The sequence below is a fragment of the Homarus americanus genome, unplaced genomic scaffold, assembly GCF_018991925.1.
Source record: "Homarus americanus isolate GMGI-L3 unplaced genomic scaffold, GMGI_Hamer_2.0 scaffold37032, whole genome shotgun sequence".
NCBI lineage: Eukaryota > Metazoa > Arthropoda > Malacostraca > Decapoda > Nephropidae > Homarus > Homarus americanus.
Window position 1 is genome coordinate 8648377 of NW_024731852.1, and position 23908 is coordinate 8672284.

The 23908-nt window shown below is 36.5% G+C and overlaps 2 protein-coding genes across 4 annotated transcripts in view; both read left to right on the plus strand.

The window, feature by feature from the left end:
• Nucleotides 1–978: 978 nt before the first annotated feature.
• LOC121868031 (28S ribosomal protein S18a, mitochondrial-like) lies at nt 979–3348 on the plus strand. The gene is made up of 4 exons (XM_042368278.1): nt 979–1215; nt 1943–2082; nt 2406–2529; nt 3111–3348. The coding sequence occupies exons 1-4, from the start codon at nt 1059–1061 to the stop codon at nt 3236–3238; spliced, it is 549 nt and encodes a 182-aa protein (XP_042224212.1). The 5' UTR covers nt 979–1058; the 3' UTR covers nt 3239–3348.
• A 1921-nt stretch (nt 3349–5269) lies between these two features.
• Nucleotides 5270–23908, plus strand: part of LOC121868032 (protein CLEC16A homolog) — a 32222-nt gene continuing 13583 nt past the window's right edge. For 2 of the 3 annotated variants that reach the window (XM_042368279.1, XM_042368281.1), the window contains exons 1-18: nt 5270–5435; nt 6646–6774; nt 7163–7296; nt 7590–7738; nt 8183–8412; nt 9224–9401; nt 9882–10034; nt 10604–10838; nt 10995–11118; nt 11518–11666; nt 12726–12728; nt 13874–13996; nt 14881–15053; nt 16284–16445; nt 16624–16762; nt 17089–17240; nt 18011–18171; nt 18634–18770. In XM_042368279.1, coding sequence (XP_042224213.1) covers nt 5362–5435; nt 6646–6774; nt 7163–7296; nt 7590–7738; nt 8183–8412; nt 9224–9401; nt 9882–10034; nt 10604–10838; nt 10995–11118; nt 11518–11666; nt 12726–12728; nt 13874–13996; nt 14881–15053; nt 16284–16445; nt 16624–16762; nt 17089–17240; nt 18011–18171; nt 18634–18770 — 2605 coding nt within the window. In that variant the 5' untranslated portion in view covers nt 5270–5361. The remainder of the gene's footprint in view (nt 5436–6645; nt 6775–7162; nt 7297–7589; nt 7739–8182; nt 8413–9223; nt 9402–9881; nt 10035–10603; nt 10839–10994; nt 11119–11517; nt 11667–12725; nt 12729–13873; nt 13997–14880; nt 15054–16283; nt 16446–16623; nt 16763–17088; nt 17241–18010; nt 18172–18633; nt 18771–23908) is intronic. The other variant, XM_042368280.1, reaches the window with a different exon arrangement.

The following is a 23908-nucleotide window of genomic DNA, read 5'->3' on the forward strand; positions in this document are numbered from 1 at the left end:
GAACTGGAGGAGCACCTTGAACCATCTCCCTACCTCACTCAACAAGTACAACGAGAGACAGAAAGAGATGAGAGACGAAGATAAATACTGGCAGACTGAGAAGGAAATTACATAAATATTTATTCACTACTTCTACCAGCTTTGAGCAGAGTGTGAAAAAAAACAGTCTTCTCACGTCGAGGTTGAGTCATAAAGTACCGCCAAGGGCAACAAACTTGTACTAATATGGTCAAGCAATCACTGAAGATATAATTAATACACCACCTAGCCTAGTGTTACGCGCCTTGACTCCCTAATAGGACATTATATACCGTACTGGTAAGAGCCAGAGGAGACCACCGAGCTGAGCAGTCTCCCCACCCTCTCGCGTCTGATGTTGGGCAACTCTACTCTAGGTCAGCCTCCAGGTTCCCAGAGGTTCCTTTAGAGGTTAATATTTTGACAAGGCACATAAACAACACACAAAGGCTCCAACAGAAAATAAACATCTGGTATGACCTTGTCGTTTAACCTTGGTCAAATTGCCTTACTGTTTACTATTGTTTATACCTGCACTGTCTAGGTGTACTCCACATACCTTCATTGTTTATACTCATGCAAACTAATATGCCTGAATAGTCTATTATGCACTACAGTACAGTACAATACAATCCAAACAATTGCAAACTTGTATGATGATTTTACTAAATTATTATTATTATTATTTTTATTAAACTAATAAACTATTATTTGTGGTAGAGGTTTTATGGAGGTGAAAATACGTACTTCTGCTTTTGGAAACGCATTTTAACATTTTAATCTAATTTAGTAACTCCATAATAACCAAAAAACACTAACATAAGCAACCAAAACTTACAGAAAGCAAGTAATTAATGATGGAAAATATGTGACATCTTTTTCAATTGTCATTAACGCAATTAATAAGATTACATTTAACCCTAAAATTCTTTAAGCTCGTTGTGATCTTTGAAGTAACTTTAGGCCAGTATCCTCCTGGTAAACAAGCGGTGTAGGTGTGGGAGTGACCTTGGAGGGGGGTAGGCAGACACACACTAGGCATGGCTCTCCGGTGTGCTGCTGAGTTGAGGAATATACTGTGTAATCGAGTCTCTACAAAGATCATCTCTGGGCCTCAGGTGAGCAGAGTGACGGCACCTGGGAGGAATCTCATCATGCGACCTATTACAACGTCTTCTGTGAACTTCTTGAAGGAAAGTAAGTAATTTATATCTATTTTGTAAGTGTCTAGGGTAATTCGAGGTAAAAATTCAGGTACAAGTTGTAGATGTCAATCAAAAGGTAGAAATGTGTTTGCCAAAAGTTAGTGTCTCAGCCACGACAATAAATGACACTTAGGGTCACTCAATCCACCAAAAGGTAATAGTGAATGAGAGTATTGTATGTTAACTGACTTAACTAAGACTAGGTAGAGTAGGTTATATTAAGTAGGTTAAGTTTGTTCATACTATCCAATAAATCATAAATGGTAGCAGTAGTTGGGAAGTTGTTTTTGTGGATGAAACACTGGAGCTTTAGCATCATAGTGAGTGGCCATAGACTATATACAGGTATATAAAAACTAGAAGAATTAAATGCCAGAGTCATGATCACATATTCTATCTCAAGTTGTTCGCCAGTAATGAACGACTAACCGATCAGAGCAGAGCGCACTCACAGTAAAATAGTCTCAGTAGGAACTTTGCCTGTCACGGCAAAATATACACTGCCATTTTAAAAACGGTACATGTATTACGAAAATTGTGCCTCCAAACTTTTTTGCTTTTCATGAGAGAAGAAAACATTTATATTCCATAGAAAATTTTCCTAAAGTTCCTGGTTAACATGTGATACTCATTCATTATTACCAAATGCCTAACTGCTGCAGTAGATTATGAAAAACATTTATATTTCAATTTGTCACTTATTTTTTCTATTTTTCCAGTTCTCATTCAAGACGAGGGCAATAAGGTGATAGTAGAAGGAGTTTACAGGGAGTCTCCGCGTACTCCCCTAGTGATCAAGACGGGGGAGGACTGCCAGGCGTGTTCACTCTGTGCTCTCAACCTTAACTTGAAACATACTGTAAGAGAAGTGTATTATTATTATTACAGTAGTGGTATTTTTACTTATTTATTTATTTTTTAACTTTAACCTTAAATGAAACTACTGTACTGGACAAAATAAGGAGGATTTTACTGTACTGTACATAATCACTTTATTCTTTACTGTGTCCTTAAATAGGCTTTTCACTGTAGATTGATTACCTTGGCCATAAAAAGAGATTTTGTACTTCAATCCTCCCGTTATTAACTTGGTTATAATTTTTCTGTCATTTTGGGGGATTAAACTTTTTATTTTTTTTTGCCTCATATGTACATTTCATCAAAGTAATTTCTGTATTCCAGGACGTGCTGATTCTCTCCCAGTTTATGCGAGATGACGGCTGCATGTTGCCTCGTCGTGTTACAGGACTGTGTGGGCCGCAGCAACGAAGGGTCACTCTTCTGGTGGCGATGTCACAGAAAGCTGGTGAGGACTCGGAAATTACACTTTAGTATATGAAGCCTCATGCCCAGTGTAGAGGGTGGAAAACCTTGGTACAGTGACTGTAAGACTAACACGAATACAGGTTTACTTCCACAAAAACTTAATAGACTGTACTTTTTCCAGTTTTCTCGTTTTAATTAGGTTACTCGTGGGAGATATTTTAACCCCTTCGCTGTGGGAGAAGTTACTATAAAGATGTAAAAAGAATTGTAGACACCAGGTTGCATTCAGATGTGTAATAGTTTTTAGACAATTGGGAATATTTTGAGTATTACTGGATATTAAGACTGTGAAGATCATCACTAATAAGTATGGTTGGATAACAAAGAGTCTTATAGTGCAGAAACAGGTGATAGGGAAGGTAATTTAGAGCGAGGAAAGACTGTGGGTAAAATGTTAGTACTGTAGTGTACCTGTATCACTGTAGGGTTTGCTTGGACTGTTTCTCTAAGGTGGAAGAAAGTTTGTATTGTACTTTGTAATACCTTTTAACAAACTATGATCATAATAAATTCTAATTATGTATTCTATTTGTTTAATTTTGATACTTTTATTCGTCACAGGTTTGATGCCTAATTTAAATCCATCGTACAGCAACAAGGATCCAAAGAAGCGACACAACTCAAAGAAATACAACAGATACTTTGATGAATCAACACTCGATAAGAAACGCCGGCGTAAAGCAACTTAATGTGTTTCCACTGCATGTATTTTCTTTGTAGCTATTTCATTGTTAAAGATGTATATTGTAAATCAGATTTTTAATGAAAGGGGAAGTTATGAATAAATCCTTCTTCAGTATTTAGATTTTTATTTTGAACCCATTTTACACTACAGTATTCCCTATTAAAGAACACAGGCAGTCCCTGACTTACGACGGGGTTAGGGACCCAAATCTAGGTCGTAAGTCGAAAATGCGAAAATAATACATAGAAAATCTAAAATGGTTGTCTCTTTTTCTTCTCAGCACCACAAAACTCTCACTTTTAAGCTTGCCAGCCATTTTAAAGGGAATTACAAACGAAAATTTTGTCAGTACACAGCGCAATCACTAACGTCGGGACTCGAAAATACGTAATTTTAAAAAATTTTGGTACGACTGGGGCGGTCATATGTCCGGGTGGTCGTAAGTCGAGGAGTACCTTACTGTAATAATGTACTCCTTGGCCAATATGAAAATATGTCTGGATTCTTCTGTATGTTGACGTGAATTTTATAAGCATAATGTTCCCTCTGTTTTTAGTTGAAAGTTAGTGTGAATGTTAAAAATAAAGATCGCAGGTTGGAATGCAGTTCAGAAGTTTGTGATCTTTTATGACCCTTCCAGAGTGACTAGAAGTTTGAGAGTGTTGTGGTCATATTGAAACATGATAATTTACTCTCTTTTTTTCTAAATGATGCACAGGTAACCTTGTACTGTACTGTACCATCTATCCGATTTATATTAGGATTGACTGGTTGACAGGAGATACAGTATACAGGGTGGGTCAGAAATACCCAACACATTGCTATTTATACATGAATTATATGTGTCAAGCTATTTTTCACCCATCCTGTATAAGTCCCAGCTTCAAGAGACAGAACTTTGGTGTAATTGGTTACCCATTACATCCTCTGTGCTGTTGTGCACAATGAAAGGGTAAAATTCATACAATAAATATTAAAAAATACCTCAAATCAAATTACTTTCTTTTAACCCTTTGTGTATGGGGTTACCTTAGCTGAATTAAATCATTGGCATTTTGATAAAAACAAAATACACAATGATATGTATACGGTAAGTGGTTTGAAGTTATTTTGTCTGTGACGGTCTTTTAATTTCTTTGTTTTCGTGGCACATGTTGTATTAAACTTAATGTATTAGTACTTAAGGCAGAACCAGGAATTCAGTTTGATAAAGAGAGATATAGTTCCATAAAGTGCTGAAGCGTTGATGGGTTATTGCAATTACTATTCTTGTTAGTCACTTCATGATATTAATAGTTTAAGTGCAGTAATAAGCTAATAACATTCTAGGCCAAGGACTGGGGACTGTAAGAACCCATTAAATAAGAGGATATGATGAAATACAGTGGTGTAAACTGAGCCAGTATCATGGCACTTCAATCACTAGTGTTTAAACTGGTAAGAAATTGAAGTTGATCCTGTGCTTTCCTCTCCTTACGTTAAATCTACCATGCACTCAAAGACCAAAATAGATCAATATATTGGTTTATTCAGTCAAGTCTTCCCAAACGTTCTCATCAATTCAACAAGTATAATTCATAATAGTGCAGGTAAGTAAAGTAATACAGGTAAAAAAACATTATCAAGAGGAGCTGTAATATCACGTTAAGCATGACACAATGATTTTATAGACGTAATCACTTTATCGCCCATAATATCATACTGTAATTATTTAAAACGTGTGTAACCAATAAATATTTCAGCTAGATGATTCATAGATTATTGATAGTTTACCGTGAGTAAATAACACATACGAGATCTGTAACAAGAACAAAATAAACTAGAGAATGTAGGAGAAATATCACGTTTATATCCTTACATCACATTTAACCCATTCCTGTTTAAACTCTTCACTGTACATCTCCACTTCCCAAACAATTTAACTATTCCCACAATATGTTGTTTATAAATATCTATGGCGATTTAACTGGCTTTTAAACATGGCGCTCGTTAGCCAGCCAATGGACGAGGGGCTGAGTGGTCTCCAATTGGTGTTGTTTGTTGACAGTAATCAGAGGGCCAGTGAGACCAACTCCCCGCTATTAACTGCTGTCAGGACGTGGGATGGACCCCCTGTGAACTAGGAAGATGTTGAAGGGAAGGGGATGGTTTGGTGGAGGGTTATGGAAGAGCAAAAACCCTCACTCGTTAGAACACCTCAGGTAAGGAGCTAATATTGATGTGGTGTGGGACTTAGGGGTCTTTAGCCATAAAACTCCTACTTACTAACATCATATAAACCATAACTTCACTAATAATTATTATATATTTATGAACTTTGTAGATTTATCGAATAAATTCATTGATAGAGGTGTAGTAAGTTGTGTTAAGGCGGTGGTGGATTCTTGGTAGACAATGATAATGATATTTAGTTTCTATTTCAGGAACTTGGGAATTATGCACCTGTTGATGTCATTGAAATTGTTTTATTTATCTTATCACCCGTGAACAATGTACCTGTGTTAATATTATCCAGTCTTAAAGTTCATTATACTTGTAGAGCTAAGGTGCATGTTTCTCCATTCCCTCAAATTCTAAAGTTAAGGAATGTTCACTGGAAGTTCATTGTCTTTTTCTAAACATTTTATTGTTGAGGCTGTATCTAAGAATAGGATTTCTAGGATTTCATTGTTTGGAATTTTTATGTTGAAAGTACATTATACACATATTGTGGTGCTACTATAGTGTGCAGTCGACAGGATATTTAGGAGAGGTTAGGTTAGGTTAGGTTATAGTGGAACCCATATTTTAATACTTTTCTTCTTCTGTAAGATTTAATGGCTATTTTACACAATTTACTCTCATTTTTTTATGTAAAGTAATCAATCATGTAATGTGGTTATTTCCATTAAGGTGTTCAGGGTGTCTAGCAGTTGTGACTCATCCACCTGACTTATTAAGCTGAAGACTAATTTCCTTTACCTGTATCATCTCTGGCTTTAGTTTTTCCTTTCCTAATAAAAGTGGAAAGTTATATGACGAACAGAAGAAAAGGAATGGTTATATAAGACTAGGTAAAAGTTAGATAAGGTTTTATTTCTGTGGAGAGACTGTTGCTCTAATGGTTACATAAAACAACATTCTCAGCTCTGACTAACTCTTATTCCTGTACTTAGTTATATACAAGACAAGATTGGTTTATTATTTAGTGTATTAACATGACCTATATCATATTTTAACCATGACTTATATAATGTGTACTTGTATTATAGCTGCCAAGTTTTATGAAGGTACATTGGTGTTAGAATTATATACTTGATGCTCACTTGTTATCTATCATCTCTTGTTGCCAATTTTGGATAGTTTATTGGGTATTATTTCCCTTTGTCTTGTGCCTGTTAATGATTTGGAATTTTTAAATGAAACTTTCAGGTACCTGTACAATGTGCTCAGTAAAAACCAGGTTGTGCAAGAGAGTAACCGCGGCCTTTTGGTGGAGAACCTCCGCTCCATTGCAGAAATACTCATCTGGGGCGACCAAAATGATTCTTCTGTGTTTGAGTGAGTAAGATCCATTTTATATGTGATGAACAGTACTGTACTCTTTCATATGGTAGTTATTGTGCTCAGACAAATAGGGGACTGATGAAGAGAAATCTGTAAAAGTAAGAGAGTACAGTAATTGGTTGATGGATAATGCTTGCAAATACATATAGAGTACAGGGTATACATAAATTTTAATGATATATCTAGAAATACAGGACAGGAATTAATACATAGATTTGTGTTATGTAATGTATGTATTTATGTATTACTCTTGTAGATTATCCAAGCAGCTGGAGGGTTGTATCTCTTACCTGATGTGGCACAGAGCTAAAAGTGTATACGTACTGTACTTATTGTTATAATTTTATTACAGGGGTATATTAATAACACTTTTGTCCAACAGTTTCTTCCTGGAGAAGAATATGCTTGCATTCTTTCTTCGTATCATGAGACAAAAATGTGGAAGCTACGTGTGTGTACAACTTCTTCAGACTTTGAATATCCTCTTTGAGAACATAAGGAATGAAACTTCACTGTGTAAGTTGTGGTTATTAATGAGTACAGTATTTTGTTTATAATTTATTACAGTAGTACAGTCTATGAAGTTGTTTGTTTATTATCTCAAATGTAGGAGTTTTATTGTTCTGCTTAACTATACTGTACTGGTAACATCGTGTGTTCCCTTTAATATTAAAAAAGTTCAATTTTGTGTTATAGACTAAATATTAAGAGATTTGAACTAATATCATTCAGTTGAACTCTCTTACTAAAAGCCATAAAATTTATTGCATGATGTATTCTTAGAGTAATACATGGTTTACACTCAACAGATTACTTGTTGTCCAATAACCACGTCAACTCCATCATCGTCCACAAGTTTGACTTCAGCGATGAGGAGGTCATGGCCTACTACATATCATTTTTGAAGACTCTGTCACTCAAGCTCAATGTCCATACAATCCATTTCTTCTATAATGAGGTACAGTCACTAGTTTTATTTCACAACACTGTACCTGTATTAGCATCTGACATTATATACTGTAGACATTCAATTATCTGCAGAGGTTGGGAGTAGATCTCTTTTATTGAAATATTGTTGGATAATTAATGCAGTACTGTATGATGGTCAGTTACTAATACCTGTGTAAGAAAACCTAAACACATTGCATAAAATATTAACTAACCACATCCCTATGGGGTTGTTTATGTTGATTTACGACTGTTGTGAAAATGTTGAGTGCATTATAGATCATAGTATCATCTCTGTGGACAGGGCTCTCACAATTAAAGAGTTATAATTCTGCTGTTGCTTCGTGGTGTCAAAATATGTATTACAACTTATACACTGTAACTTCTTGCTGAATATTACTGTCTATTGTCTGTGTGTGTGTATGTATAGTAATATTGTATTTATCCCTTACAGCACACAAATGACTTCCCATTGTACACAGAAGCCATCAAGTTTTTTAACCACCCGGAGAGCATGGTGAGGATAGCTGTCCGGACGCTCACGCTTAACGTCTATCGGGTCAATGATCAGTCGATGCTCCAGTTTATCCGTGACCGGACTGCAGCTCCCTACTTTTCCAACCTTGTTTGGTTTATAGGGAACCACATCCTGGAGCTAGAGAACTGTGTGCGGAGCGATGTTGAGTGAGTGGAGTCTTGTTATCTTTTTAGAATGTGCTGTAGTTTGTATCATAAAGAGAGATTGGTAGGAAAAGAGGCTGGCAGTGTTAATTAAGGGCCCTTCAATGCCACTTGCAAGGATAGAATGATGATAGAAGGAAGGGGAGGGGAGATGTATAGAGAAATTTGAAAGAAAATAAAGTAAGTGATAAAAGAATACATGAGACATAATAAAAGATGGGGAGAGAGAATACAAATAGAAATGTCAGTTAAGAGTTAAAGAGGATACACAGTGCAGATAACAGAGGAAGCAAAGTGAAGCTGGAGGGAGGACTGTGATAAATGTTTAACAGGACAGATTAGGGAGAGGAGGAGGAGGAGGAATAGCTCTTTTATTTACTTCTTAAGATATGAAAAGCATTAAAAAAAAGATTAGGTGTGACAGGCTGTAAGTAAGCTTAAGATTGACACGGCTTTATGAGTGACTGGAATGATAGTAGAAATGACAAGGGTAGGAAGAGTGATAGAATGCATGACAAGAATGTTTATTTATGTACAGTACAGAGAAGAGTACTAGGAGAATGGCAGGAATGGCCAGTGATTCAGAACTTCGTCATTCTTATCTCAAGTAAAGCGGGCAGTAGCGGTGTTTGCATAGATACAATAACAAATGTGGATATCATCGTCGTCATCACTGTCCCTTTGAATGTATTGTACTAGAAATGCTCTTATAGGAAATTCAGTTTTGGTTATATTCTGAGATTTTTATTCTTGTTATATTGAGTGGATAAAATGAGTCGAGAAACTACCCATTTACTCTTGACCGTCATTGCAGCCACAACAGTCGAGGTCGTCTGGCTGACCTGGTAGCAGAACACTTGGACCATCTCCACTATCTCAATGACATCCTCAAGCTGGACATAAAGACCCTGAATGCCGTGTTAGCTGACCACTTGCTCAACCGGTTGCTTGTTCCTCTACTTGTTTATTCCCTCAATCCTCGTCCAGATAAGGTGAGTTGAGGTTCACAGTTCTGCCATAGTGTACAGGTGTTGATAATGTAGGAGTTGTATGAAACACCTTCACTCCGGGGATGCCACGTCTAACATTCTATTTGCCTAATGCCAGATGATTTTATTGAGCTCAGAGGCGACCCCGTACACTAGGGGTTAAAATATAATATCTAGCCAAGTTTTTCTGTTAAAGGAGATTAGAATTGTAAATAAGAGAGGATTATTTATATCAGAGCTTAATTCTTTCTGTCTTTATCTTAATGTTGAATTTAGTTTTCATGTAGATCAGGAACAATTTTAATTGATAAGGAAATGGTACTGTAATATTTATTGTCTCTTCTGAGTCGAGCCTCTTGTGATATAAAAAATGGAAAGTGTTATAATTTTATTCAGTCCTCATCTGTAGCATTATAAGGAAAACATAATGAATTATGGTGCAATATTTATTTAAGACTGATTGTTTTTTTCTCTTTTATTCAGGATGACAGACCAAGAATCAGCAGTGTGGTGTCCCTGTTCCTGTTGTCTCAAGTGTTTCTCATCGTTTCTCATGCCCCACTTGTCAGAGCTCTTGCCAAAATAGTCTTTCATGCTGACAACTCTATATTTTCTGAGGATTCAATGATCTTACAGGTAATATTTTGTCTTTTAAACTCACATCTCCAGTAAGAGTGGTAATTGGTAGATAGCATAAATGAATATGCTTGAAGGCTACTTTAGGGAGAAAAAGAGGCAAATTGGATATAGTAAAGTTATTTATATTTTGTTGAGTTAGAGGGTATTTAACAGAATACTACTACAGTACATAACTTTCTTTTTGCTGCAGTCAGAGAATTGTTAAAGGGGAGGTGAGGTCATCAGAATTTTCTCTCTGGCCCCACTCTAGTCAGTCACACACCCTCTGACACTTTCACACAAGTGTATGCATAGTGTACATATCCTTCCTTTATATTTACAATGCTATTTCCTGCTTAACCAACCATTTAGATTGTTTCATACTTTGAGGATGGCAAAGGGTTGTATGATTACCCAATTATATAATGCTCAATCATCTTCTCTCAAATCCAAGAGTACCACACGGTCCATAGCAGTTCTTTAATAATTTTTTATGTACATGTTTATAGTCACTGAAGATGAACAGATGCTAAGATTGTGATACCTAGTATGTGAAAAGTGAGGATTGACTCTATTAATTTTTGTAGATGTTCCAGGGACAGCGGCTGGTGCGAAGAGGGTTTGTGGCTCCCGAGGAACCTTTAGAAAAGTCGCTGCAAGCAAGAACGTCTAGTGGTTCAGGGAGCAGCTCTTCACAGAGTCCAGGAGGTAGTACGTCAAGAGAGGAAGCCAGCAGCAGTAAACGTGGCTCAGAAGACGACATTAGAGACTCTAGCGGGTTACTCTTGGACCAGGAGGCAGAGGAGGCAGCACTCTGTAGAGGTAAATCAACCAACCTAATATAAGCCAGATATGGCAAACAAACCAATATTTCTCAGATGACTTGTAGTTTAATTGGATGGTGAACAGCTATTGAACATAATTTCCTTACTATAATCACATGTATACAGCTATTTTAAATTTAATGTTGTGCTTCAGAACTGCGGATATCAACTCCTGCTGCGGACATAATGGCAAGCATTGGCATCTCTGACTTAGAAGCTACACATGTCAACATTACTGATGAGGAGAAGGAGCAGCTCAGAGCCTCAGATCATTCTGGGTAATTATATCTTGTTGACTAGTCACCTTAATCCTTCAGTGCAATAATGTCTCACCATTTTTATTCTTATTTGTATTGATAGGTAAGAACTTGAAAGATGAGAAGAAAGACTCATTGAGTTTAAATATATTGTGTGTAACATCTTCACCATCTAACTCTTACTCACTGACACTCATGAATGACTCTTGCCCTAAATGAGAGTTGTTAGTAAACCATCAGAGGAAACTAGTGCATTATTTCTTCAATTTAGTTGTAGGTAATTCAGACATTGAGTGGTGGGTGTTGAGGTGTGCTTGGAAACTGAACCTCCTCCAAAGCCAAAACATTATTTAGTCCTTAGAAAAGTCACTTTTTTTTCTTCTGTAAATCCTTCCCTCTAAGATGTTTTACTTACCACAGAGGCAGTACAATGGATGTCGGGATAACGGAACGCTCACTTGTCTCTCGGCCATTTCTCCAGTCTACTGTTGCCTCGTTGGATTGTTCAGATAACGACTACTCATCTCTGTTTGCCCTGTGCCTCCTGTATGCCCTTGGTCATAATCAAGGTAAGGGTATTCCTTTATGAGCATATGTAAAATGTTTACAGTACTGAAATAATGACCATTCTTAGTAACCTATTAATGCAAGATGTCCATACATAGAAATTAAAAAAGAAAAGAAAAAGAGTTTAAGAGAAATGTGACTGGCTATCATTTCCAACCTCAGGGGAATTTCCATTAATTTTTTAATCATTTAATAAAAGTCAACATTTTTGTTTCTTCTTTTTGTGCTGTAGAATATAGTTATGCCCAATGATTGAGTTGTTACAGTATATTAATTTAATTTTAGTATCTTGGTGATGATCCAGTTTGGTTTTTAGATTGACGCACTATATTTATTTGTGTTATCAGGCCAAACAATCACAGATCATGTACAGTTTTCTTTTGCTTGAAATAGAAATATGGTTTTAAAATTACCTGTTGAGAGATAATGTACTCCTGCCACTGCATCATCTTCACCAGAGAAAATTGGACATATCTCTGTACTGGTGGTAGTTCTCTCAGTATATCATATGTTGCGTTTCAGTGGTTTATTTTGTCAGCTCTCTTATGGTCTTCCTGTAGAGTACATAGTGTGATACCGATTGCTATGCCATTCAGATTGGACTTTTTCCCCCCTTTTTTAGCATTAGTATTTGCATGCATTTGTACCATACTTTACCCATGTGTTGATTAAGTACAGTATAAAAGGTGGTCGTGTATGAATAATATTTACACACAGGACTCTTGACTCATTTGTGTATTCATTTAGCAATGTTAAAGACTCATTATCATTCTGAGTAACTAACTGATGATAAATGAAGAAAAAACATAATTTGCACATGTCATCATATTTCATTTACTAACTGTAGTGCTGATTAGGTGAATTATTTTTGAAGTAATGACAGGTTTTTTTTTTTTTTATATTAGCTTTCATTATCAATAAAACCCTCCATCAGTGTTCAGAAATGATGAGTTACTTTCCATTGCCAGTGTGTTTGTGTTTTAACCTTTATGATAATGCCAGGTTTAAACTAATCCTGGTGTTTCCTCTCATGCAACTGCTTAACCATGTGATCTCCAAAGATGGTAGGGAGTGTGTGTGTGTGTGTGTGTCAGTGTTGCATGGTCATAAAGTCACATATTAATTTATAGCTTCCTACATTTTTTTACATTTCATTGTACACATTGCATATTTAGTTCATTACTGTGTTCTCATTTCATAACTGCATTTATGTTTTAGTATTTTCTGCATTCCCAATCTGGTTTGTTGCTTAATAGTACCTGTATCTGTATCAGCAGGTTGTACTGCTTTCTTTGTGTGATTACTCTGTTGCTATCCCGGAAATCTTACTCGTATTTTTATTGTTTTTGTCATGGTAGATTCTCAATGTCCCTTTTTATCCATAACTACTTAAAGTACTGTATCACCCAAACCAAACTAAGTAGATTTTCACAATATTGGTTATATACTGCTCCCATATTGTTCAGCTTTCTATAATTTTTTTCTGCTGGGATAACTAGATGTTTGTGCAAGTCATGATCTAATAATTTGTTTGATCTGTAAATTTCTTCAAAATTTTTGGGTAGTTCAGATAGGTTACCAACATGTCACTTATATAATTTGCATTGAGTAATTGAATGATGAAGTTTGTGTTCAGGAAATTTAGGTAAGATGAAATATTGATGCTTTGCTGAGTACAGTACGGTGCTGTGTGAAGCTGCTGGACTGTCATTGATGTTGCTTCCTGGCTTAGCTTTACTATATACTTCACTATAGCACTAAAGCATGGGCACATATCAGTTTATTTACACTACCTAACCTAACCTATTCTCACTTAACATAAGCATTTTGTGAAGGACGTTTTTGTACATTTCTGAAGAACATTTTTAAGAATTTTTTTGAAAAGCATTTTTGAAGAAAACCTAATCTAACCTAATCTAGCCTAACCTAACCTAACCTAACTTAATAATGAGCCAGTATTTCTTGCCTTATGGTACAATACAACATACATAACTCATTTAAGAATACCTCTCTCTTAGATCTATAATTATGAATCAAAGAAATAAACAGAATATGTAGTGTAAAAGATAATGAATGTCAGATTGTAACTTAGATTTATATATATATTGTATATATGTATGTATATATATATATATTTTTTCAACATGTTAAATAAATAATATTCATTATCCCTTGATGACCGTTACTTTTTCTTTGTTACTTTGTGTAGGCATCAATCAAGAGCTTCTGGATTTGGTGGTGGTGGGGGGAGAGGCTGCTGACACCAAGTCCCTGTACAACACCCTCCTGGTAGACAAAATGCTGGAAATCATCTCTCTCAGTTGCCAATACAGTAAGTAGGTGATGTGGCTCTGACAAGTGATGATGTACTATTATTTTGTCTTAACATTTCTCAAAGATTTCAATTTGACTTTGGATAAAACTTTTTGTACTCTGTTGGTTAAAATATAAAAGTTTTATTCCATGATTGTATTTATATTATGTAACATTTTCCTCTTCAAATTAACACCATTTGTACATGGAAAATTAACGTAAAACAATTTTTTTATGTCCTTGGCACGATTTGTCTGCCGTGATGTGAGGAAAGGTGCATTAAGAATTCTGACTTTGCTCAGTATTAGATAAAATTTCATACTACAGTAAATAGGAATGACAGCACAGTACAGTATGTCATTTTCTGGTATAGATTTAGTTTGGTGCAGAAGTACAGAATCAAACTAGTGAGTAACAGTGAGTGGAGGATGTTGTTGGTGATAGAAAGGGTGTACTGTAGAGTGTTGCTGAGCTGAGTGTGTACAAGAGAGAGCAGCCTTAAGGAAGACACATCTACACGGCTGTATTAATTTGGGCTGCTATGTGATACCTACAGCTGTACTAATTTGGTCTACGAGTCCAGCCATTCTTCTTCTCTCAGATTGGTCACTGGTTTTAATTTGAAACATCAGTACAAAAAAGAATGTAAGAAGTGAAACTCATATCTGAACAGCCTTTGTTTATGCACAGGTTAGGTTTGGTACAGTGGCTGGTGCATTTTGTTCGATGTGGCAACTCTGTGTTTGTTTACATTGTATTAAAACTCCCAGAATGGCCCTAAGGAACCTCACAATAGTAGTCAGAATAAGGATGCTAGCTCAGCCTTCCACAGAGTTTTGCAACATCTCACAAAACACACCAGGAATTTTTTTTATTTTTTTTAATACAAATTTAATTTTAAAGATTCACGTGTGAGGGTGGCTACCTTGGAGATGGCCATCCTTGTATTAAAGCAGCTGATTGGTGTTGGGTCCAGCAGTCGCAGAAAACATACCAGTTGCCTCCGTGACCATCATTTAGCAACGCTAGAAGGTGCCAGAGAAGAAGCCACTCTTATGCTCAGAAACTTTTATAAGGTGAGAGGGAAAAAAGGGTGGTTGATTTCTACGGGTCATTTGAAGATCCTTAGCTTATTTCACCTGATGATGTCATGCCCTGTCACTAACCTAATCTCACCTAACCTACCTTACCCTAACCTAACCTAATGTAACTCCCCCCCCCCCCAAGGTAGTGTTTGGGTGTCTAATCATCAGGTGAAATAAATTTAGGTGCTATTTTTCATTGCAGTAGCATGGCCTGTACAATATCTCGTCCACACACAGTGCTTCATAAACATGTATGCAGTTCACTCTATTTTCATAATTTTATTCCCCCTATTACTGATATTGCTTACATATTCACCCCATAGTTTAATTCACATTCCAACTATACTCTCCTTTTACACATTGATTTTTCACATTCTTTATACTTTCCTTTAAAGTTACATTCTATCTACCTCTTGTAAATTCTGTGTCAGCATAGAGGAAGCAACTTACCACCTCAACACATTCATCTCCTTGTCTGTATCTCGGTGGATGTTTCTTCCCTTATAATTCTTTCTTTGTAAAGCTGCATCAATCTATCTGCCTTTTCTACACTGGTACTGTATCTCAATTTACATCCCTTCACCTGTTCAAGGAATTATCCCTGAGTGTATATTTCTGTTTTAACCTCTCCATCTTCTGTCCATTCAGCCACATGTATAATAGTAAGCTCTCCTGCTCTAGGCCAACCACTTTGCTTATGCTTGCAGTCATGTCCAGGAAAGTTTGTTAATTCTTTGAGATGCAAGAAGTGTGATCAGCAGTTTGTGCCTCCAGATATATTGTTGGCCAAACCAGGACCAAATTCACAGTATCAGGAGATTATAAAGGCAAAGGTTTTGTATCATTATCTAATTTAATTTTATGACCTATATTTTTATGTGTTGTCATAGGAACTGAGGTGTAGTTTTCCTTCCATATGTTGTAGATAATAAAGCTCTTCAAGTCTGTAAAGTCTTCCTTAATACAGTATATTTATTCCAATAAAGGAAAATAATTTAATCATAATAATATCAGTACAGGTAGTAACATTTGTTCATTGATCTCACAATTTTTTCTTTGCTAAAACCTTAATGTATAATTGTGGTGTAATGCAGATGTTTAGTTTGAAAGTAGATACTTAATATTAAAATAATAATTATAAATAATAAACCACATTAAGTAGAGATATGAATACCAGCACAGTATGTTATTTATTGTAATTTAGTTTAATTCTATCCAAAGAGTGAAGAAATATTCCTGGACATGTTTGAGGACGAGTGGCACGAAATGCATCGAAAACCCCTGAATGTGGAGTACCTACTTCAGGATGCCTCTGTGTTGTTACCACCAGCAGGCACACCACTCACTGGCATAGACTTCAATAAGAGATTACCCTGTGGTGAGGTAGGTCAGAATATTTACCTAAAGAGTAGTACAGTACAGTAGTTAGTATTTATTTACCTTTGGCTGCTCTAACACACACCCACATAAACTAGATATAAAGTGGATTTCAATGAGAGGACAGACTTGATCATTTTGTACGTGTAGAATACCACACCATAAAAACAAATTCATGTTAAAGGTTGAGCGTGCACGACGAGCCATGCGGGTGTTCTTCCTCGTTCGAGAAATCTGCTTGGCTGTTCGTGATGAACCAGATGGCCACTTGCCCCTCACAAACCCTGCAGCCTGTGTCCAAGTAGCAGATGTTCTTGATCTCAGTAAGTTGGATGGCTTGCCATGACAGAACTGTACAGTACTTCTAAACTGGATTCTGTTAAATGATTGAGGAGATTTATATTTTTGGTACATCACAATGCTGTGGTGTACAAGGGTACTTAGGAATATTTGACTGCACCTCCACTATAAACATGCACAGTTAGCTAGACTATCACATCACCAAACTACCTTAACAGTATTTGCAGTCTTACATTACTGTACTATGTTTTGTTTCTTTAATCAAATTTTGCTTTGTGGTTTATTAGTTAACTTGTTTCTTCTTCTTTCTCTTTTTGCTAATAGTCATGTTTGCTTTATGTTTCATTAGATAACAGTGACTTAATAGCCTGTGTGGTGATACCTCGGGATGGACAACGTACCAAACGCTTCTTAGTCATTGATATCATCCAGTTGATCCTTGTAGAGCCAGACTTGAAAAGACTAGGCTGGGGAGTTGCAAAGTTTGTTGGCTTTTTGCAGGTGAGTTATGGAGTATAGATTTCTTCTCATTAAGCTATTACCCTTTCAATACGGGGATGCTATATTTAATAATTTAGCTGTTTAACACCAGATGATTTTATTCAGCTCAGACTCAGAGGGGACACAAGGGGTTAATCTGTAAAACACTGTGAGAGGTATGCAGGAGAACTGCCACAAGTCCACAGTGTACAAGTAAGTCTCAGGCTCTACATAATGTCAGAATGGTCTCCAGTGTATTGCAAACTACAATATGATATTTTTAGAAGTACTGTACTGTATAGCATAACATTTTATTCATATTTGACATTTTGTTGTGGTTGAAAGAAGAAGAAAAGCATTAAACTCTACAGAAAAACAGTTAAAAAAATCTCCTATCAGAGAAAAGTATTTTAGTAGATTACAGAGGAATGTACTGAGGTGACATACAGTACAGGTGAGTGATATGTGTTAAAACAGCTTCTTGTTACATTATCAATACAGTACTCTCAGGGACCATTGATAATATTACAAAATAAAAGGAGACAGATCTGTTCGAAAATTACAAAAACATATTATTAACCCCTTGTGCTTGGGTTCCCCCTCTGAGTTGAATACAATCATCTGGCACTGACCAAATAAGATATTTAAAAGTGGCATCCCCATAGTGAAGGGGTTAAGTTACCAAGTTCATGTATAGTTTTATATTTGTATTCATGATTATAATTACTAATTAGTCTTTGAGCTGTGTAATGAGATAACTCTGTGTGTATTTGTGGTTGTTTTTCTTCCAGGACTTAGAGGTGAATGGAGATAAAGACGACTCCCGAGTACTCCACCTAACAATCCACCGACCGTCTGCATCATCAGGAGCCACTGGCAGACCCACCACCCCCCTCTTGGCAGCAAAGTTCATATTTGACGACCATATACGATGTATGGCAGCTAAACAAAGGTCTGCAGACCGTTTGATTTTTTTTTTTTTTTTAATTCTTCCTTTACCTGTAGATAACACATCTCATCTCATTCCTATGACATTTAGATTTTTATTGGATATAGCTTAGAAGACAAGTTTAAATTCACACTGTATATAGAGAATGACACCATGTTTTCACTATGGACAGAATAATGCATCACTTGCATCAGTATCTACTGCTTCGGTTCATGAGTCTGAATCTTGGGGTTCGTGGAGCAGCAGGGGAGGTGACAGGACTTTTAACCATGACTACTATAAGTGCCTTCTTTGTACAGGTTTTTTGTGGTATCCTTATGTCTCTCAAACACCCTTTGGTGAGAGTACATCAAGCAAGAAGATAAGAAAACTAAGATGGAATTACTGTATATACAGTACATATTTATCCTATGTATTATATATTGTGGCTTTCAAATACAGTACAGTACATGTATCTATTTCCAGATTGACCAAAGGGAGGATTAAAGCACGACAAAGGAAGCTGCACCAGATCGCCCGGTTATTAGAGCTACCAAGCCATTTGCAACCTTGCCCTTCACCCCCAGCACATGCCCTTCACACCATGCGGCAAGAAGCCCACAGTGAGTCTCCTTCCACGTTACATTAGCTTGATCGCCTCTCCAGTTGATGACAGTTCTATGTCTTCTCATGTGAATTGTACTTGTACTTTTTTTTAGAGTGTAGCAGAAAGTAATAGTTACACATTGATAATATAATTCTTCTCTTAGTGTTGTGAGAATTACGTTTTGGTCTCAGTTTAAAGTTGGAGAGACCTTATACTGTCACAGTGAATAAGGAAGAGTCTACATTCACCTTCGTCTTGTGTCTTGCTGGGTGTGTAGTAACTGACAGCACTCACAGACATCATCCACAACTGTTACTGATCAGCTTTGTGGATGATGTCATTATTATTGTTATATTATAAAATTAAGGACAAAGCTTTATTATTATTATTACTATTGTTATTATGTCAAGGCTTTTTTCCACTACCTTGCAGGGCAGCTGGAATAAAGAGACAAAACAAACTCTCTCCTTTCACTCATCTTCATCTAATCACTGTTGTAACTTCCACCATAACTACTCACTGCCTTACTCTCACATCATACATGCCTGGTGCTGTTTCTTGACTCACAGATGACCCTTCCTATCACATCTCGTACTTCTTTCACCCCCACCCCTACCTCCTTCCGTCTTCTTTGTTGTCCCTTCTCGTTTTCACGCCATACACTTTTGAACTACAGTTAAGAAAAATCCAACTAGGTTGTGTTGGTCATCCTTAAAGAACATTGAAAGTGTAAATGATAAAGAATTGGCTCAGTAAGATAAAAAAAAAGAATGAAAGGAAACAGGAAAAGAGAGAGAACTGAGGAGGGAATAACAGCAATGGGAAGTCAATATCAATTAAAGAGATAGGATGAGGTTTAAGAACAAACTATCAAAGGGTGCATCTCTAGTGTATGTTTGTGATTACTGAGAGAGACCTGTGACCCTCTTAACTCAGATACACAGAGAGTCTAACCACATACTTTAATTTGCCTCCTAAGGTTTGTGTTCCGTCATGTTGTATACCATTCTTCTTCTGACTCTTCGTGTTTTCTTATCATCTACGCCTGTGAATTTCTCTATGTTTAAAACTGAACCAATTTTTGTATTCATGTTTTTATGTATTATATAGTTATTTCTATGCCTGTAGTATATACATCTTTGAGAGCCTTCTTTATTCCATTAGATAAACACGATGGATTGACAAGGAATGTCTTGACACATTTTGTACACCTTATTACACAACATACATCATACACTGCATACACATATATAGGGGAGGACTAAATAGTTTATGCCAAGTTTGTTTCAGGCCGCCTGTCAGGTCATTCCTCGCCCACCACTCCGTATAAGGCACCTACCTATTAAATGTTGAACTACCATAATGGAATTGACTGTCCTTTTTTTTTTACAACTGGATCTGTCACATAGATGAACTGGTAATTGCATTTATATATTTTTTTTGCTTTATAATATCCAATGTACTTCTAGGGGGGGTGGGGGGTATATGATCAGCTGACTCTCACATTCTCTTTAACTTTCTGTGTCAGATTCAGTTATTCTTTAGGTTTACTGTTAGTTCTTTTAGTCACAGTCAGTCTATTTTTTACTCTATTGCTCCTTTTTTTCACATGTATGTGTAGATATTGTTTATTTGTTTATATTCCCGTCATTATTTTTTTTTAGTTCTCTATTAATTCCATATCTCTCTCAGAAATACATCGTAGATCACTTGAACTGTTTTTGTTATGGTCTGGTCCACATCCACTTTTCTTACTCTCAAACATTGTCATGGCTTCAACTTCTAATTTCAATCACTATCTTGGCTTCACTCTACACTTCACTCTTGGCTTCACTCCTCACTTCACTATTCTAATTAGTTATCATCTTCATCGTTCATTACTCTATCCTCTGTTATTGTATTTGTTATCTTGTCCTCATCCTCGTCAGGTTCGCTACATACTTTACCTAAGTATTTCAAAGATGAACTCTCATACTTTTATCCGTTCTACTTAATGTGACAAAAGCCATATAATAAATATTGTAAGATGAACTAGTACCTGTACATATATAAATTTATTACATGCTGTGTAGGGATTATCTGATGTACAGTATTATCGCAAAATATAAATTTTTTAATGCTTTGGTTTATAATTTCCACTAGAGTGAATGAAAACTTTATTTTTAATATATATTTTTTCCTCAGTGGCTTAGCTGTTTTTGAGGAATTAATACACTGAAGACTATGTGGGTAAATTTACAGGGCAAATGCGACACCGCTCAAAAAAGTGACAGACATCTTCTCATCTGTCGGAGGCAGGGAACTGGGTCAAGGACATGGAGGGCAAGTGTCTTTGGTTTGTGCGTGTATGTGTGTGTGTGTGTGTGAGTGAGTGTGAGTGTGTGTTCATTTTGTGTGTATAGTTTATGGGATCTTAGGGTGATGGTTAATGGTTGGTGGGTGAAGGTGGCACACAGCTTTATTAGTGACATTAGATAGCAAGTGCTGATTAAGGCCTCGAGTTAGCAGTATTTTATGTGCTTAAACTAATACAGTGAAACCTCTATTCAACGGACTGTATGGAGACGGAATTCCATTATATCGAGGATCCATTAGATGCGAAAGCCTCCATCTAACGGATAAATATTGAAATCTGTTATGCGGAGGTTTCACTGTGATGAGTTTCATGAGTTTGTTGAGCCTAAGAAATATTTATAGCACTATTGTATATTATTTAAGTCATTCACATCATGTAATTATTAGTTGGCTGCATTATTGAATTTGTTTGCATTACAGAATTTGTACCGTATTCACATGGCTGAACACTTACCAAAATACTGAAGCTACACAACCACACATGACAAACTGCCTGAATTTCCTTAGTGTTTAATAGATTGATATACAAATTATCAGGGAGCACATTATAACTACTGTACTTTGTTTATACATCCATTTGTTTGTTCTATAATTTATGTTTATTCCTTAACTGAACTTATGAATGAAGTAAATGAAGCTCCACAAATATTTACCTTTACAAGACAGTGTGTTATGTACAGTCAATCACAAGAGTCCTGTCACCTCTTCTGATCCATGAACCCTGAGATTTAAGACTCATGAATCTGAAGCATTTATGGACAGAATAATGCATTGGTGTTTACTTCTTCTGGATCATGAGTCAGAATCTCAGGGCTCGTCTAACAGCAGGAGAGGTGAAAGGACTTTTTTTGGTCAAGGTCATAAAAACGTTTCAAAAGGTCAATTAATCTTTCTTTTAGGGAGATCAATCAATTAATGCCACTCACCTAATTTTTAAAATTGAGAGTTTTGGGCAAGTCCAACGAAGTGTTAACTATGTACGGGTATGTAATAAAGTTGTAGTTTATGGATATGATACATAATAATATACGGCAGGTTTAGTAAACTTATTACATTACTTACAGCCAACTCTATAATATATTAATTATGTTATTTGGAATGAGTTAAACTTTTGTGGTGTTAAGTGCAATGTGGTCTACCCAGAGTAGGTTCATGTGCGGTGTTATAGACATCAGGAAGTATATGGGATTTAATGCTGTTGGTGTGTAGTAATACTGTACAGCATTGACACTTAAGATGTTCTCTAAAGGATATACAATACCTTACCTAAGTGTGTACCTCAGAGCTTATTATCTTAATACTAGATTCCATAAAGATCCCTTTCCTATAAGCAGTTAGACTACTCCCAGTAAAGTTGACAAGGTATAGAAGTCTACCCTCATCTGTCCACCTGATTGTATTAACATTATTTATCTTGCTGAAGTTTGGTCTCTTCAGCTCATTAAGAGATTCAGGAGGAATATCACTCACATTATTGTTGGTCTGTGTGTGTGTGTGTGTGTGTGTATGTGTATTATGTACAATTCCCCTAAACCTTAAAAGCAAATTTTGAATGTTCATAAGCAAGATGTACTACAGCAGTGCTACTCAAAGTGTGGTCCGCGGACCGGTGCCGGTCTGTGAGCCATCGTCTGCCGGTACGCGGAGAGTTTTCAGAAAAGAAAGAAACGATAGTCACGTTCCACACCACGTGACACTGCCGGGACATCTGACTCGGTCTTTTTTTTTTTTACATTTTCATTGTAGTTTTTATATTTATTATGGCTATATTTTTCATTTACTCACTCATGTTAAAAGTCATTGCTGTGCAACTAACGAATGCGATATAATGAACAGCAAAACAGCGAACTGAAATACGTATAACAACACCTTCATGATGATGTGGCGTTTGACTCTGTGGGAACCACACCTGGGGATATCAATAGGGCGCATCACCTTGTGTTGCCAGAATTGCCACGTTTCTCGGCCACCAGTTACGCCATATCCACCCAAAACATAAATCTTTTTATTTTAAGTATGGTAGTTATTTAATTTCGGATAAAATAAATGTATGCATCCCATTAAAAGAAATGGCCGATTATTTACTATGCTTGCCAGCCGTGAAGGGTGTCACACAGCTGGCAACCCTGCTATTCCACACGTGTGGATCAGCAGTCTGTGATGTCAGGTCACAGGTCAGTGGTTAGTTACCATCAAGAAGTGGAACAGAGAGCATCATACGGGTATCTGCGTGTTTGTCATTTGGGACCCCATCCCAACCCACTTTTATATTCATTATATTTTTCCTGTATAAAATAATATTACTACGAATGTTCAAATAATATTTTCTCTGATCGTAAGCAATTAATTGTATGGCACAAATATGGTACTGGTCCCTGGCACACTGGGAAGACTTGTTACGTCAATGATGATCGGCCTTAGAATGAATAAGACATCATGTCTTCATGTTTAGTACAGATAGTCTCAAAATGCCCCTGAAATAGGACATATCTCAAAAGATTTTCCTGGGGGGGGGGGGCCTATAGGCCCCGGGATTGGCTCGCTTCGCTCGCCAGTCCGTGGCACATTGAAAAAAAACCATGCCGGTCCGCCACATCAGATAGTTTGAGAAGCGCTGTACTACAGTACTGTAGTTTATTTGATGGGCGGGAGGGAAACACTGGACAAGATCTAAGTTTCTTTATTTCTCTAATGTTTCTGGCTACACAAAACCCATCTTCAGAGAATACATTAAGATGGGTTCTGTGTAGCCTGAAATGTTAAAAAAAAAGAAAAAAAACTCTATCCTGTGTTTCCCTT

Excerpts from the sequence above, each read along its gene's own strand:
- LOC121868031 (XM_042368278.1), top strand. The coding sequence starts at position 1,059 with ATGGCTCTCCGGTGTGCTGCTGAGTTGAGGAATATACTGTGTAATCGA. Across the intron at positions 1,216-1,942 it reads TGTGAACTTCTTGAAGGAAA|TTCTCATTCAAGACGAGGGC; the intron begins GTAAGTAATTTA and ends CTATTTTTCCAG. Across the intron at positions 2,530-3,110 it reads GGCGATGTCACAGAAAGCTG|GTTTGATGCCTAATTTAAAT; the intron begins GTGAGGACTCGG and ends TATTCGTCACAG.